A 17,652-nucleotide genomic window follows, 5' to 3' on the forward strand; every position below is an offset into this window, starting at 1 on the left:
CCTGTAGGTATCACAAGCAGAGGTGTGTCTTGAAGAAGGGTTAAGTAGTAGCCATATGTATTAATTCAGAGGGGTGTTCCATGTGTAACTCATGCTTACTGGAATGAATGTGGCTCTGTCTCCTCCTGGAGTCTGGACCATAGCAGTTTATGAGTTGGCTACGGTCTATGAGCAAACAGAGTTGGGTCTTTTAGCTCAGGCAGTAGAGGAAGACTGCTGAATTAAAACTGTAAACCCAAGTTCAGCCTCCACTGGCAACAACCCATCCAGGGCATTGTAATACAGGGGCTGCATGGGGGAAGCTAACAGATGGGCAGACAAGGCTGGCATCTAGCTGGGACAGGTAGATTTTTGAAGGGCCTTGAAAAAGGGGACAAGAAGGTATGTTATGGGATAGAGTTTTATGGGATGAAACAGGAGCAGCCAGTGAAAGGGTTCAAAGTGACGTGATCAGAGCGATGGGCAGGGAAAAAAGATTAGAATGCAGTATTTCAAGTATTAAAACTGTTAATCTTTTTTATTGAAATATTAGACACACTTCCAACTTTTAGGATGAACAGTTATTTTGACATTTGTTTTCTACTCACGCAAAAACTGGTCTGACAGCATTGTTCATATTCCCATAGGTTGCTCGGCCCAACAGTTCTCGAAAACAATTCTCGGCCAGCACAGCAGGGTTCTCCTCTTTCTCTCCTCCTGTAGGGGATGAAGGTGGGCCAGTTCGACTAAAACAAAGAAAAAAGTTGCACTGGAGTTATTTTCACTTGTTACTCATACACCTATCCCTAGGTACTTTTATGGCTCTCATCCATCTAGTATTCAAGTGCTTGACTTATGCAAAGCCACTCAACAATGACCTCTGCAAGATACCTCATCCAAATTGTTCCAAGACAGACAGGCTGGGATGTAAACCTAGAATGCACTATAATGCCAGGCACTAACTAGCCATGTGGACACTGCTACTGCGCACTAAAAGTATAGCGTGCTTTGATCTACTCCCATTTCACGTAGCCAGTTAGTGCACTGCAGGTTAATGTGCTGTAGATTTACATCACAGCCTGCTGTGCACTAACTGTCCATCTGGTCTAGCCCTGAATATTTTTGTGGGTAAACAACTTTATGTGTGTCTGTACTAGTTTGTGAACTACCTGGAGCAGAGACTCAATGTCAGTCTTTACATATCTGTTCTCCCCCAAGCAAACTGTAAGTGTTCAATAAATAATTTAGTCATAGGACCAGTAACCAATAGGAGGCAAAACAATGGCTACCAATACTGAGTTTTGACATGTTACTTATCCAGTAACACCATCACATCTAGTATTGTAGATTTGTCTATGGACTGAGAAATCTGGTGAACAAATGGTTGCCCTTTTATCCTAGACAGCTTTAAATCTAAAATCTATTTGCCAAGATCAAACACACTAGTTAGCCATGTAGCTATACAATTTGGTTAGGTTTAATTCAGACAATTCTGTCAATCCTTCCATTATCTGAAGGGTTCCATCCTGATCTGAAGGAACTGGATAGAGGTTAATGACCTGAAGGAACCTCTATCCCCTGCTGTAATTCTCTTCAGAAAAACATAATTGGTGAATACACTCTCTATTGCCTTCGCCTTTCACATGCAGTTTTTATTAGAGGAGCACTTTGGGGCAAATAGAACAAAAAGTTCCTGCAATGAACCTTATGTCTTGTAAAAGAAGAACAAGTCAAACAGTTTTGAAGGAGCCCCAGCTGCATTTGTATCGGCCCTGAACTCAGCTATATCCAAAGAAATATAGCCATTCTTGGTCTTACACAACCCTCTAAGTATAGCAGAAAAAAGTATTATAAAACACAGTACTTTATTTAATGACTTTTTATGGATTTTATTCAATTGGAATTCAGATTATTCAGAGGGCAGGAGCCATTCAGCAGCAGATGGCCTCCTCCACGGCTGGGGGCTCCTCCTCCTCCTTGCAGTCCTAACTAGAGGTCTCTGCTCTGTCCTGCTCACCCACTCCCATGATTGCAGGGCAGCAGAGGGGTCCCTGTGCTGCCACAGGGTCGGTGGACACTTGATCCCTGCAGGCACAAGGTGCAGGTAAGGCTGCAGTCCATGCAGGGAAGAGCAGAATCCTGTCATGGCCCCACTCACTCCCCTCCAGGACAGCAGGGCTGCAGAGGGCTCCTTCTGCTGCTGCAGGAGCCATTCAGCCTTTCCCACGGTTGAGGGCTTATCCTCCCCCTTGCAGTCCTGCCAGGAGGGTCTTTCCTCTATTATCCGAATGTCCACATTATCCCCCAGCATGAGATACATGCTACAGAGAGCTTGTACCTCACGCTGGGAGACAAGGAAGGGATTCAGATAATGCGGACATTCCGATAATAGGGTTTTGGATAAACAGAAACCTACTGTAAACCTATATAAAAGACAAGTTGAAAAAGAATTTAAAGCAAAAGTTATGTGATGTTTCAGGTTGCATAAAATATTTTTGGTAACATAGCTAAGGTTTACTTGTATTAATGTATTATATTTCAAAATGAATTAAAAGCCCCAAATCTATGCAACAACTTGGGCAAAACTTTGGTAGGAACAAAGTGACTAATGATCTCCTTCACTTGCCCACTGCTTAATCATCATTAGGTGGGTGAGTGTGAAATGAAAACTCCAATACTTTTGCAGTAATAGTTGGTTTCCAGGTTAAAAAATAAATAAATGATGGAACCAATTAAAACATTGCTGCCCACATAACTACATCACAACTATATCCTGCAGACCTTAAAGTCTGCAAGCATATTCAATTCCGGGAACACAATGCTTGTGTGTTAACTTTGTTTACAAAGAATGTCAATCAAAAGAGGCAAGCCACATTTAATAGTTTTAGTAGCTTACAGCTGTAGCCTACGAGTATCACAAAAAGTCAGATGTTGAAAAGAAATGTCATTGTAGTCACATGACAACATACTTCACAGCTCTACAGCTTTCCAATGTTCACAGAAGCTTTGTGGTTTAAGGTCATTATGATCTAAACTTATATCGTCAAACCTAAGTGCCTTTACTCTGGTCAATATTTTAGAAGCTACAATACTAAGTAGATGGTTAATAATTAGACACTTGCCAGACATTTTTAGGGTGCAAAAGAGGAGATCAGGAGGACACTTGTCTAATAGAATAGGAAGGAAAACTGGATTTGCTATTAGAGGGTAAGTCTGCACAGCCTGAAGCACCGAGCCTCCCGGCCTGGGTCAACAGACTCAGGCTAGCGAGGCTTATGCTAGTGCTCTAAAAATAGCAGTGTAGAATGTGCTTTGACATTGCAGCTAGGTTCAGAGCCTGAGTCACAACTTCAAAGTACTGTCTACATAGCGTATTTTTAGAGAGCTAGCCCGAGCCCCGCTAGCCCAAGTCTGTTGACTCAGGCTGGGACGCTCATTGCTGTGGGCTGTGTAGACATACTGTTTGTGTTTTACCACCACCTATGCCCAATGCCAACCACTTTATTGTTAAGTTATATTGGTTATTTCAGTTCCAGTTTTTAAACGGGATATACCAATTGTAAAGCTGAATGAAAATTAAAATGAACAAAACTATTTTAAGTTTGGCACATAACTGGTAGTAATACACATAGTGATGCTATGACTTCAATTTCTTAATTACCTACAACAGTGATATTCAATTACATTTTCTGGTGGGACAGATAAGGCAATGTCCAAATGTTGGTGGGCTAAAGGGCACTCTCTAGGGCCAAAGGGCTTTTCAGGTGTTTGCTCTCTAGTGAGCCTGCCACCAGTCAGGGCTTGCAACTTTTCAAGAGTGGGATGCCAGACTATTTATTAATCTCAACATAAAAAATTAAGCATGCCGGTAGACAATATTCCATTGAAATGTTGCAAACAATTATTTACATAAATATACTGTAATGCTGTAATGTTATTAAAACAGCATGCTATTAATATAAATTCTATTAAAACTACAAAATTCAAATTAGAAGTTAAACTCATAAGAAATGAACGGACATCTAATTTTCTTTTCTTATTGCCTGAAATTTTCTGATATTTGCTTGCAGAGTCTTTCGGAAGAGTGCTGCACGGTACCCAATCAAATTAACTAATGAAAGCATATCAATTACAGATCACTTTAAGTTGCATAAATATCTGATACAGTACTTGATTAAGTCAAAATGTAGCAACATAGTCTAGCTCCAATGTGTTTAAATGCACATGAAAAGTTTCTAAATTAAACACATAGCATGACAGTAAACAGAGGGAAAACAAACTGAAGTGCATCTGCCCTGCTCCCATCAACTCAACTCCCCTGCAGTTCTGCCCTCTAGCCCCTCCCATGTGCCCCCCCCCCCCCCAGTTGTTCCCAGCCCCACCTCTGCTCCTACTGGATTCTTCACCCCCCTCTCCCAGAGTGGGGGAGGGATGCAGCCGGGTCCCCCCTCCCCTCTTCCAGGGAGAGGGCAGCTCCAGGGGTTCTCTTCACCAGCCTCTCCTTTCTTAAGACAGGTATTACAGGGAGGGAAGGGAGAGGAGCAGAGGAACCATTTCTGCTCACACAAGTGGGGGGGGGGGGGGGGGGAAGGGAGGAGAGGGAGTGAAGGGCATGGACCTGCCCTGAGCTGTAGGGCTCTTTGTGCCCCCTCCCTTCCTGTGAGAATAGGCTAGACTCCTCAGGGAAGGGGAAAAGAACTCTGCTGTTTCCAGAGAGGTCTGGTTGGCTGCTGCTTCCCAGAAGGCATGAAGGAACAGCTGATGCTCAGGCAAATGGAAGACCATTGTGGCCCAGATCTGTCTCTCAAGCTGCCAACTGAAAAAACAACACTGTAAGTGATATATTTTGGAGACCCCTTATAATCCAAGGTCCTGAGCTGCATCCCCTAAAGCCCCTGCGTTAATCCAGCCCTGAGTACATGACCATGTTTCACTGCAGAGAACTTTGCCATTTTTCCACTGCAGCTATCAAAAAAATCTGTTATGAATGGGTATATGGTAAATGCCTGCTCAGCTTGTAATAAACTACATACGACCTCTTCCAATCCCTACTTTGAGCATTTATTCTAGAAACCATGAGTAGGAAGAATGTTTCAGGCTTATGAAAAAGGATATATTACATATACAAGCAATTAGATAGTACATTTCTCCCTTGTAATACAGAACTGTAATGAAGCATAAGTGCAGTAGAGAAAAAGAATAAGTGACTTTTAGAATTATAAGACACAGCATATGCAAGTCTTTGAGTTTGCCTACATGTGGGGTGAGGTGGGGTGGGGGAGTGATAAACCTCATTGATGCCATTATTTAACCTGCAGTACATAAATCACACTAATAGCATGCATACAGGATGGCTGTGCATTTTTTAAATTTGCATCATTGTGCACACTGAGCATGTGGAGGAGTTCTTGGAGGATATTCTGTGGTCCTTTGTTTTGCTGCTAAGAAGTATGCATTTTGGGATTTTTCTCGCTGCATTGTGGGATGCATAGCAGAAACCAGGAGGGTTCAAATTCTTAAAAGAAAAAAAAAGAAACCTAGGTTTCTGCTTTCTCTGCCCAGTGCTTCTTTTCTGGGTGGGTTAGCCCCATTTTCGTATTTCTGTTAGCCGGCGTGGGCCCAACAATGCTCCGTGCTGCACCACTATGTTGGCAACTGTGAATATACAGAGGCAGGCTGGGCTGCATTTCAGCAATTAAAGCTGGATGAATTTGGACTTCGCCTGCTGCACCACCCAGCAGATGATGTGGCAACAACATCAGCTGTCTAGTAGCACCAGCAGCTTCAGTGGCAGCAGTGGGGTAAGGATGATGAAGAGGATGACACAGAGCAGCTGATTTTAGAGGAGTCGTTCCTGAAGCAACTTCACACCAGGCAGTGCCATTTCATGGCGTGCCGACCAGCACGGATTGGTCGGAAAGGAGAGGTTACTAACCCGGTGAGGTATCTAGAATTCTTCGAGATGTGTGTCCCTGTACGTTTTGTACATCCCATGAACCAGTGGCCTCCAGTCCCAAGAACCATTGAGGAACTATGCTTGCAGTTAAAGAACGTTCAGATTGGGGTGAAGCATCTGACCTGCATCCTGAGACACAGCTGAGGTTTGATCGGGAGTTGCCATGGAGGATGAGGGGTGAGTTTCATGAGGTAAGGAAACTAAGCTTGTCTTATTTTTAGGGGCGGGCTTTTTGGAGTCCTTATTTTTAGGGGCGGGCTCCGGTTTGCTGCATCCACCACCAAGGTCCCGGGTTGGGGGTGGGTGAAGAGGTCCTCATGCCCCTTTTGTGGGATGAAGTAATGCTTCTCTACACCCCGGCTGTAGGTGGTATAGAGGCTGGGGTCTGTCAGAGCACCTTTGTGGTGTTTTGTACAGTTTTTATGAGGCAGTGCCACCTTGGAGGGATCCTCCGGGGTGAATGTGTTGACCATCGGGTCCGAGTCCTCCACAACTTCCTCAGTTTGCATACTGAGGTCCTGGCGTATCCTCCTAAGGAGGTTCTGGTGGGCTTTCATGTCCATTGCTGGGAGGGACATTGTAGTGCCCTCTTCTGTCTTACACGGCAAGGAAGAAGATGAGGCTTGAGGTGGGACAGCCCCTCCAGTTCCCTGTGATGTGCTCAGGGACATCCACTGCTGCTGCGACTAGTGTTGCGGGAGCAACAGGTGTTGGCAGCTCTGACAACGCACCCAATCCGGGAGGCCCGGGGTCTGCACCCCATGGTTTTCGGGAGCCCTGGAAGGGGGTTGGGGGAGCGAGAGAGCAGTATGGGCAACAAAAACTACTGATGCCACCTTGGAACTATGCCCTTGGGCCTGGTGATAGGCCCAAGGTGTCCAAAAGGGCCATTGTACTGGGCCCTGCCACTGGGGTGGCCAGGACACCATTGGTACCAAGGGATCCTCCACGCTACAGTGCTGAGACCGGAGCCGGGATCTTGATCGGTACCGGCTGTGTCGGGACACGAACAATTCCGCCTCTGACTCAGAGGAATAGTCCGAGCCCGACCAGGGTGGGGCAGACCCTGACCCGACATCGAGGCGATGGGTAACAGCATTGCATCATGCTGGGCTTGCCACAGTGCCGGATAGGTGGTGCCACAGATGGTGCCGCTGTCAGTCCCCAAAGGGTGCAGCAGATGTACCGGGTATCAGCGCTCCAGGAAGGAGAGCTACTCTAACAGGGAAGGAAAAGCTATCTACTCTTGGAAGAGAGTCTAAACCTTGCTTAAAATAAATAAATCAATCAATCAATCAGAATTTGTCATATTAGTGCATAATACCTGTCAATGTCTTCTATCTTCTGCATATTAAAAAGCAGTGAGAGAACTATCTTGTCCATATGCTCCAGGATGAGCTGGGGCTTCCGCTGTCTGTACCTGAACCGGTGAATGAGTGGTGGGGGACTGTGCCATCATGGCAATCAAATCCCACGCGGCCTCGAAAGTGACTGGTGTGGAGGGAAGGTCAAGGTCCTCTTCCAACACCTCCCAGACTAGGGAGTCCACCAACACCGGACTCAACGGACCTCCCCTCAAGGCTGGAGTCAACAGTGACGGGACCAATGGACCAGCCTTCTGGTGTCCCGGTCTGGGACGTACCACACTGATGTCCTGTTTGCTCTTCTTGATGTGGGAATGACCCCCTCTGCCTTTTTCTTCTTATGCTGCACCGGGGATTGTGATCTGTGTCGCACCAATGAGCTGACGCTCCTTATGCAAGTCCTTCCGCAGTGCCGAGGTGTCCCGCACTGAGGCCGGTGAGCTGTGCAACGAGGCTGCTGATGCTGCCTCTTGTGCTGGTTGAGGCCAGAGAGCAGACTCCATTAAAAGGAGATTCAGCCGATATCCTTTCTCCCTTTTGGTTCTGGGCTTGAAGCCTCTGCAAACACTACACTTGTCCTGCAAATGTCCCTCTCCCAGGCACTTCAGACAAGTGGCGTGCGGATCCCCTCTGGGCATAGGCTTACCACACCTATCACACAGCTTGAACCCCTGGGGCCGCAGCAGGTCTTTGACGGTACTCTCAACCTCTCTTGGGAAGCCCAACAGCTGCAGCGAAGACACTCTCTTCCTGACCACTGCAGTGAATATAGATCATGCTGCAGTATGTGCAGCATCCAACGAGGCCTGGAACAATATCTTTGCCAGGAGCTGACCCTGTCTACAATAGCCTTAAACTGATCACGATGTTCCTCTGGCAGGTGCTCAATAAAGGAATTAAGTTCGTTGTAATTTAAATAATCATATTTGACCATGAGCGCCTTATAATTTGCTATTTTGAACTGAAGTGTGGCTGAAGCATAGCATTTGGGACCAAAAAGATCAAGCCTCCTGTCATCCTTTCTGTAAAGGGTGGACTTTGAGCTATGCTATCTACCTTGTTCACTAAAAGCCTTCACTACCAGGGAATTTGGAGCTGGATGAGAAAATAAAAACTCTGATTGCCTGGCAGGGACATATTACCTTTTATCTGCCCTCTTGCAAGTAGGTGGTATGGCAGCTAGGATTTGCTAAACTGTCTTAGCAGCCTTTATTGACCAGAATGATAATTCAGAGATGTGTAGGTATGCAAAATATCTAGAAGTTTATGACAGGACTCCTGAACCTCCTCTAAGGGAGTCTGAAGCACGTCGGCAATTCACTTCATCAGTTCTTGAAAGTGCCTAACGTCATCTGCCTTAGAGGGTGGTGGAAGCATGACAGCTTCATCAGGCAACGAGGAGGAAATATTAGTAAGAGGTGTCACCTCCTTAACCACTCTTATTTCTTGCTCCTCAAAGGTCTCCTCCTCTGTCATAAATGGTGGTAGAGGAGGTGGAGGAAGAATGGTCCCTTTTCTGTTCCCTCCAGCGGTGCAAAGACCTTGCTGCAAATTGTTGATGATAGAACGCCCACAGGTCCCACCAGGGCCACTAAGGGGGCTCAAATAGCATAGGTGGAAGCATCCATCTGTGTTCCTGCCAGGGGGGTGTCATTTGAAATCTATCCTCCTGTAACACGTAAGTGTAGGAAGGACACAGTGCTCTCCTAGAATAGACAAGAGAACCCTGCACATACTCCAAAGGGTGTGGCGGGGCTAGCTGTTCAGCTTGCAAAGTAGACGCAGGTAAGTATGTTACTCTAGGTGATAGAGAGGTTGGTGATCAAGAGACTCCTGTCACTGACAAACCCCCAGCACTCATTAACAGAGGAAACTTCGGCTCTGAAGATACTATCAGGTCCTATGGTCCTAAATTCTTGCGATATCCATAGTATCAAAGAGTTGAGGGAGAACCTGTGGAAGATGGCTTCAGTATTGGTGCAGCTGGTACTGAGTGCTTGGCATGTGAGTAAGTTGGTTCGATTCAACCTGTAGCATGGGTAGCTAAGCAGTCTTTGGTACCACTGATTTTCATATTATCGGTACCAAGTGCTGCTCAGGGACAGGCTTAGAACTCTTAACAGTCTCTCTGTTGGTGTGGGTACAGGTACCCAAACTTATTACCAAGTCTGTCCAAACAATGGACTCTGCTCCACCCTTGCAGTGCCGGCATCACTTGGAACTTGCATGGAACTCCTCATGGGACCTGAGGTCTCCGTGCCTTCTTGTGTGTCGGTGAATGAGATTTCTTATAGATTTACTCCTTACCTCCTCCTAGCTAGAGGCAGATGTGGATGAGGACTTCAGTACCATAGATGTACTTTGTGCCGTGGTACTGCCTACATCTCTAGCCGTCTCCAGCGACCTTGATGTGGATGGGCTGCTAGCAGTACTGGGAGGTCTATGTAGAGGGGAGTCCTCCACCACGGGATCAGAAGCTGGTCCTAAAGCAGGCTCCATCATTAGGAGTTTAACTTGATCTCCCTCTTTTTCTGGGAGATACCATTGAAGGAAGTGCAGATCTTGCACTTACTGAGGATATGAGTAAAAAGAAAGGGAGTCCTTGTGGCACCTTAGAGAGTAACCAATTTATATGAGCATAAGCTTTCGTGAGCTACAGCTCACTTCATTGGATGTAGCTCACGAAAGCTTATGCTCAAATAAATTGGTTAGTCTCTAAGGTGCCATAAGTACTCCTTTACTTTTTGCGAATACAGACTAACACGGCTGTTACTCTGAAACCTGAGGATATGAGTATCACCCAAACAGTAGAGGAACTGGGAATGCCCATCACTGACCGGCATAGCCTCATGGCAGGCGAGACATTCCAGAATAAAATAATGAAAAAACTTCTATAAGGGGAAGCTCTTAAATTATCTCTATGAATATATATATATATATTTGTTAAAGGAAAAAAAACACAAAAGGAACAACTATTCCAACAACTGCAAACGCTACAAGGTAACTATATGCTAACTAATTTTTGAAGTATTAGAGAAAACAGGCACACAGAGGATCCATCTCAGGCTGAAGCCAGTTGAGAAGGAAATGAGGACAGTTTTCCTGTGCTGCTCCATATTACGTCAGCAAGGGGCACAAGGATGTGTGGGGCGCATGTTTGGGCCGAATAGGCACCGCTACCAAAAATCTCAGATCAAAGGTGCAAGCACACTACTTGAAGAATGGTTCATAACTGTGTCTTAAAAGCAACCAATGTCAAGAGAAATGTTTCATTCTCCCTTAAGATGCTAGTGTGTATTTATTCATTCTCTATGCAGCTGGGCTGGAAAGACTGGTCTTTCCTACATAATGCTTTGATGCCATCTGCTAGAACAATATGGTTCATACTCCCACTCTTTAAGATGCCTTTCTCTTCTGCCTCTGCATGTATAAAGTCACAGTAGCAAAAAACAAACAATTATTATTTGTAGCATTTAAGGCCAAGAGTCAACAACTGATAAATATTGTTTTCCATTTTTATGTCACGAGTATAAAAGCCACTTATTTGCCACTTGGAAAAGCATTAGCCATTTTTTTCTGCTGAGTGTCTTTAGTATACTATCTTTCAAATAAGCAGTTAGCCTCAGATATTACTTTCCTTTGCTCACTAAGTGATAAATTTTACCCCAGGGTTCATCTGAAATGACCTCCTTTACGGACTAACCCAAACCCCATTTAAGTCAGAGTCTTACTCATTAAAGAAATGAATGCAGAAAGTACTAATTTAGTTAACCATATGTCTGCTTCTTAGCACAGGGAAAGGTTAAGAGGGAACCAGAAAGGGGGTAATGTAGAGGTGCCTCTGTCTACTTCCTCCTGAGAAGTCCTCTCTTTTAGTACAGACATCCCAAAGCCAGTGGAGGCTGGCTAGGCTGCTCTCGTTAGAAGCAGCAACACGAGGGTCCTGGGAACAACTGGCTTTTGTTCAGGCCACTTTTTCAAGGGTAAAAGCCACATGGAGACAGCTGTGTGCCCCAAAGGCCTGGACAATCTGTATTCCAGAGGCACTTTCAGAGAAGCATGTAGAGAAATGGGCAGGTAGACAATGACTGATCTGAAGTGGGGAGCCATTGGTACCAGCCTAGCTTGAAACTGCTGCTGCTTTGAAGGGGAGCCAGGTGCTGCCAACCAGAAATGGAAGAAAAAGTGAGGCAGGAGAGAACACAAAGGGCCTGTAGGTTCAGGAAAGCAAAGCAGGAAGGCATGAGAGAGAGAAAAAGCATGAAATGACTGCTTTGTGTAGATGTAGAAAGTCTACCAGGGATAACAACAGGCAGGCTCTTAAAAGGGCCAGATTCAGCCACCAAAAGAAAGATTTGTTTAAGAATGCCTCCACAAATGGAATTAGCTTGACGCAATTCCACAGGATTACCAAATGGACATTTGCCTGTAATACATGCTCCGCAGAACAGTATTTATCAGCAATGGTATGGCTCCAATACTATTATGAAAAAAACAAAAACAAAAGAAAACTTGATATACATACTGGTACATACAAAAATGCACTGGAAAAGTAACTGTTGCATATTCTCAAGAGCTACAGTGATTTAGCCAAAGAGCCATTGAAAGTCAACAGCAGCTGGGTGCTCAACTGCCATTTGTGCCTTAGTTCCATATCTTGCTTCCACTTCTCCTCCCCTAAAAGAAAAATCCCAGAAACTGCTTTAAGGACTACCTAAAAATTAATAAAAATCTCAACTTTAAACAGGTTTGTTAAGTTTGGCAAAAATGGTATTTGCTGATTTTTATGTCAGACACTGCATGAAACAAGTGATTTTTAATTTTAAAAAGCTTAAAGGTATCTGGATAAGCAATTTGTGAACCAATTTTCAGTCTGATGGGACCTGGAACAATTGAAATATTGATTGTTGAAAAAAATGTTTACCAAGGCAAAGATTAGCAGTTAACCATATACATGCTACCAGTTATACACATTTATCAAGAGTATCTAGTGACAATGAGAGCTACTCTAACAGGGAAGGAAAAGCTATCTACTCTTGGAAGAGAGTCTAAACCTTTCTTTAAAAAAATCAGAATTAGCGATAATTAGTGCATAATACCTGTCAATGTCTTCTATCTTCTGCATATTAAACAGCAGTGAGGGAACTATCTTGTCCATATGCTGAGGTTCCCATATGGTTGCTCTGAGCTCATCATTCACTGTTTTACGTACTACTCCCTGAATGCCTCTGATTCCAGCAATCCGGATCCTAGGAGAGAAAAGAAATTTCAGAAGATGGAAACATAGCATAAGACTTAATGATTTATCTAGTTATTAGGCAGTGTGGTTATGAAGTTTGGATTTCATTTAAGCTCTAAAATGGAATTAAATTGGAAATATGTTTAAAACTGTACGGACATACCTATTTCCTTTAAATGGACACAAGGCTCCTACTGACATTGATGGAAGCAATGCATGCACACATGAGGACAATATATGGCCTTTAAAAGTTATACTGATATGGATCTTCAGGCACACTTGCAAATATATAAAATTTTTCTACTGTACAGATTGCCTCTTAAAGCACCAAGTGCATGGCTTACAAAAAACAAGAAGGAGCTAATCTTTCAAGATTTTTGCAGGTTGAGATCTACAAGAATGATTAGAAATGACAGAAGTAAGCCAGAAAAGGGAAGACAGCCTAAATTGTTAGAATAGTTACATGTATCTTGATCAATGAATAAAAGTTAAACATGAAATACAAAAGGGCACTTCAATCTGTATTTATCAACCAAATACACCAAAATGCTGACTGCAAAAAAATACAAACTGATATATTCTGACCTCTACTGAGAACTCAGTCCTATTAATTACAGCCATTTATACAGTATCCATAAGAGTGATGTAAAAACAATAACCATGTAACCGATTAAAATTCTATCGGTTACACAGTTAAACATTTAACCGGGGAACTATTTATGCGGGGGGTGCTGCAGCGCCCCCACATTTCAGGCGGGGCTCTGCTGCCAGCCCCGCACCCAGGGATTCTGGCACAAAATGCCTGGCACAGGCGGCTGCCAGCTGGGACCCCGGGTGGAATTTAATCATTAACAGAAAACGATAAGCATCAGGCTTATTGGTTAACCGGTTACATTTTTACATTCCTAATCCATAAGTATAAACACAGGTGTAGTTCAGAAGAAACTATGTAAAAAACAACCTTATACAGAAAAGGTTCATATCTGTGGTGTTGAACTGATAAACATTAACTATGTTGAAGGGGCAATGGCTTTTTTTTTTTTTTTTATACACACACTTATTTCGAGACAAGAGACACCTAGTTATAAGAGGTCAGAAGATTTAGCATAATCGGACTTTTTAAAATAAAGATTTTATCACTCCTTTAAAGCGATTTTAAATCTTAATTTCAGCACAAAGGAATACGGTCACTGGCCTTGATTCTTACTTCTCTAAGATAACTGTCAGTCACATTACAGTTGCTAAACTAAACTAAAATATTCCAAGCTTTACTTCATAAATGCCACATTATTCACTAGGAACACAGTTACAGGAAAATAAGGGGGCTACGATTCTGAATAATCTATTGTAGGTCTAATTAGGATTCGGTACCAGAAACTAAACCTGTTTCTAGGAGTTCTAGGTTAATATAAGAGGTAGAGGCCGCATGTGCAAGTGATTGGGATGCATTTCAAATAGCTAGAGAAATGCACGTTTATTACTTTAGAAGAAGTCTAGCGCAGTCTTTTAATTCCAATTTTAAGAAGTCTAGGAATTACAGTTAAAGTGCACTGCATTTTAATATTCCATCACAGCAAGAGTTTCAGTCACATAGTGTCATCCATAACATTAACATTTTTGAAGGGAGATGTTTATTATTCTTTAGAGGAAAGTAGCATGACTTAAATCAAGAATGCTCCTTTAATTCTCAGTTATACATCTTTGGTGTACAATCAAGTTTTGCTCATGTAGTGGTTGTACCAATAATCACCCCTATCAAAGGGTACTTTTAAATTTTACATAGTGAAAACTTGTTTATCGAGAGTGATTTCACTGTCCATCCCAATGGTAAATTTTGTGTTAACTCCTATGATTATCTCTTTTGTTTTTTGTTTTTTTTATGAAGGAGACGATGAGAACCAAGCTTAAGATTTCTGTACAGACAGGCTTTTTCAATCTTACCCTAAGAATCAATTTGGAGATTGAGAATCTGAGTTATACTGTTTAATGTCCTGAAAAAATTGCTAGCTCATTTGCCAACATGAATAGGAAACTTGTCCTGGAAAGTGGGGTTCTGCAGAATTTAAGCTTTCATTAAAAAAAACAAAAAAAAAACCAAAAAAAAACAGCCTTTTGGGAAGTCACTTTCACAATGATATTGTAAACTGAATTGGATCGATTCAGAGTTACTTCAGGCTGACAGGAAACTTACACATGAAAAATGGAAATTCTTTAAGACCAAAATCCTGCCCCTGAAGGCGGGGAGGAAGGTATACTTCCCCTCTGATCACGGTGGGAGAAGAGCTACTTATTCCAGCACTATGTGGGAGGAAAAAGGCCAGTGGATCTGTACAGCAGCACCATAGGCCCAGCACTCATATCCTTACTGTCACTGTTATGCAGGAAAGCCCCATGAAGCTAGGGCTTTTGTTGTGCTGAAGGAATGTTGTGCTCCATCTTCTGGCATAGTTCCTGCATAGGAGAATGTCTCAGCTTCCACTAGAAGAGGTCTCGTCCAACACGCCAAAAAGGGGGCTAGATTTACATCTGAATATTGTAAGCATATCAAATGTATGCTAACCTTGAAATCCTTCTGCATCTTAGTTTTGTCTCAGAAAGACTAGATATTTGGAACTACTTCATGATTTGTCAAAGTCTGCAGTCTTATGATAACTGTATTAGGATACACACTAGTTTAAGGCTAGGACCTATCCCCGTTCCTGTTGGTGTGAGGAACAAGATTGGGAATTACCAGAGAGTCGTGTTCCAACCCCATCTCTATGATCAGCATGCTTTATGACCTTGTCCAAGTTGATAAGGAAACTAAGACCAAATGCTAATCTTTACAACTCATATGGCACTTTTTACTTAGAACTCAAAGTGTTTTAAGTGTTAACTATTTTTAATGACCATGAACCACTGAAGCTTCTGGGACCCATGTTCTCCCATGAAGATGCACTGTGAGTATGCTTTCCTTAATAAAAATATACAGCTTTCAGATGAATATTTCAGTTATTTCTTACATTATAAACTCCTCTAAGCAAAGAAAGTGTCTTCTGTACTATACCTAGCAGAGTAGGCCTCCACCCAGTGCTGACTAATATAAATATTTAACAATTTGAATTTTTACTGTTGAAGGAAAGCTGAACAATGTAATGCATGAAAGTAAGGAAAAATCAATATTGTTATAGGTTGGGATAAACCTTGCTGGTGGGTATAACACCCACCTTGCATTCAGAATAAATGTGGAGGCCATTACACTCCCTTATGGAACCTGGTAGCTGAAGCAACAGTGACCTCTCACCCCAAAACAAAGGCACACCACCACCCAAAACAAAGGAACACGTAGGCAAGAGGTTTAGCTGGCTATTATTTTACGAAGGCCACATATCTGTGAAATAAACAGAAATACCAGAGAACCTGAGAGAAAGCACAACGAAGCCCCGGACAGCAGCACTGGTAGCACATCATCCTCCTAACAGAAACAACGCACAGGGCCCAAAATGTGGCTAACCTCTAGTGTGAAAAAGGGGTAACAATATAGTCGAGTTATAAATCACATTCTATAAAAAAAGGTGTCACAAATTCTAACTGGTTTGAGTATTTTCAATAATGTGTATACATAGTTTACACAACAAATGAGAACATTTCACTAGAGGGAGCTAAAGACCAAAAAATGTAGTGTTTATGTAATACTAAAAAACAAGTCCATGGTACAATATACTTACTTTTTATGAATTAAAGTGTTTTTACACTATTGACATGCTGGCCTTTAAATTACACTAATTTATATACAAAATGCCATCCTTAACCACAGCTTACACTCCCACTACACAAAGTGGACTAACAGTGATCCTGCCGAACAAAGCAGAAAGTGTTATGTTAAGCTGGCAAATCCATTCCTATATCTATTTAAGTTTTAACACACAAAATTCATCACCATGATGTTTATACTTTAGATAAACTGGCTAAAGGTAACTGTTTGGAAGTTCACTACTGAAAATTCAGCTAAAGCTTAGATAGTTTATTTTGTACCATAATATCTTTTTGCACTATTGTAGTAGTAAAGGGTTTTGATTACTTATATAAACTAAATATTTCCTATGTAAGTGAAGACTTGTTAGAAGGCTACTATTCAGGACTGAAAGGGAACCTGGTGCCCTAGGAAAACCACAATATTAGCCTTTCCCCTCCTCCATTACTCAAACAGCTTCATCTCCCTCTTGGAAATGCAGTGGCAAAGGTCTACCCAATTCCCTTCCAGAGAAGCAGAGGCAGAAGCATAGCGCCCTCTTCTTCCCCAACTTGGAGTAGCAGCAGGGATCCCCTTAGAAGCAGCAGGTGTATCAACATGGGTCCCCCTGGCCTCTCTCAGGAGGCAAGAGAGGCCTCAGGTACTTATCCCACCAGCAGAGATGAAACTGCTTAGGTGGGTGAGCCAGGCCCTGCCACACTCTTCTCCTGCCATTCTGGTAGGGTGGTGCAACTCCACACCAGTGACTGTTGGAGTTAACCCCCCATTAAGATTCATGGGACAATTCACAATTGTTGTTTGGCAATGAGGCACTTCATTCTAATTGACTAATGTAAATTAAAATCACATTAAAACCCACTTTGGAGTCTCAGATTCAAAGAAAACTAAAGGATGTGGCCTATTAAAACAGCAGGACTTTCATAATCAAAAACAAATGTTTGATGAATATATTAAAGATAACTTGAATTTTAAAAATACTGAAAACATGCAGAGCAGAGCTTATTACCACTTCTGTTTAAACATATTTTGTTCTAGATAGTGGCCTCAGAACTAGCTATTTATGATTGAACAAACCTAGGAAGACACTTTGCATGTGAAACTTCTTTGCACTGCAAGTCAGGTAACCCAACTACTCCAGTTTTACTTAAATTCCATCTCCTAAAACCAGTCTCAAGGTGGTTCCAAAAGGCTCACACTTCACATACGTTAGAGAAAAGCTCATTGCAAGATGAATGGTTACAAACAGAAAAAAATCTATTCATTTGAAAGAAGGAAGTGCCATGATCTTCTGATCTTAACAGGTAAAATAAGAACTAAATAATGGCAGTAAGATATAGTTATCAAAGAATATGCTAGTCAATCTGTGCATTTTCCAAGTCAT

At 42.6% G+C, this 17,652-nt stretch overlaps 1 protein-coding gene across 6 annotated transcripts in view; it reads right to left on the minus strand.

The window, feature by feature from the left end:
• Window positions 1-17,652, minus strand: part of EFR3A (EFR3 homolog A) — a 173,290-nt gene that overhangs the window by 73,871 nt on the left and 81,767 nt on the right. For all 6 annotated transcript variants that reach the window (XM_043539086.1, XM_037892003.2, XM_007069456.4 and 3 more), the window contains 2 exons: window positions 12,399-12,548; window positions 588-725 (listed from right to left, as the gene is read on the minus strand). In XM_043539086.1, coding sequence (XP_043395021.1) covers window positions 588-725; window positions 12,399-12,548 — 288 coding nt within the window. The remainder of the gene's footprint in view (window positions 1-587; window positions 726-12,398; window positions 12,549-17,652) is intronic.

This window comes from Chelonia mydas, chromosome 2 (genome assembly GCF_015237465.2).
Source record: "Chelonia mydas isolate rCheMyd1 chromosome 2, rCheMyd1.pri.v2, whole genome shotgun sequence".
NCBI classification, from domain to species: domain Eukaryota; kingdom Metazoa; phylum Chordata; order Testudines; family Cheloniidae; genus Chelonia; species Chelonia mydas.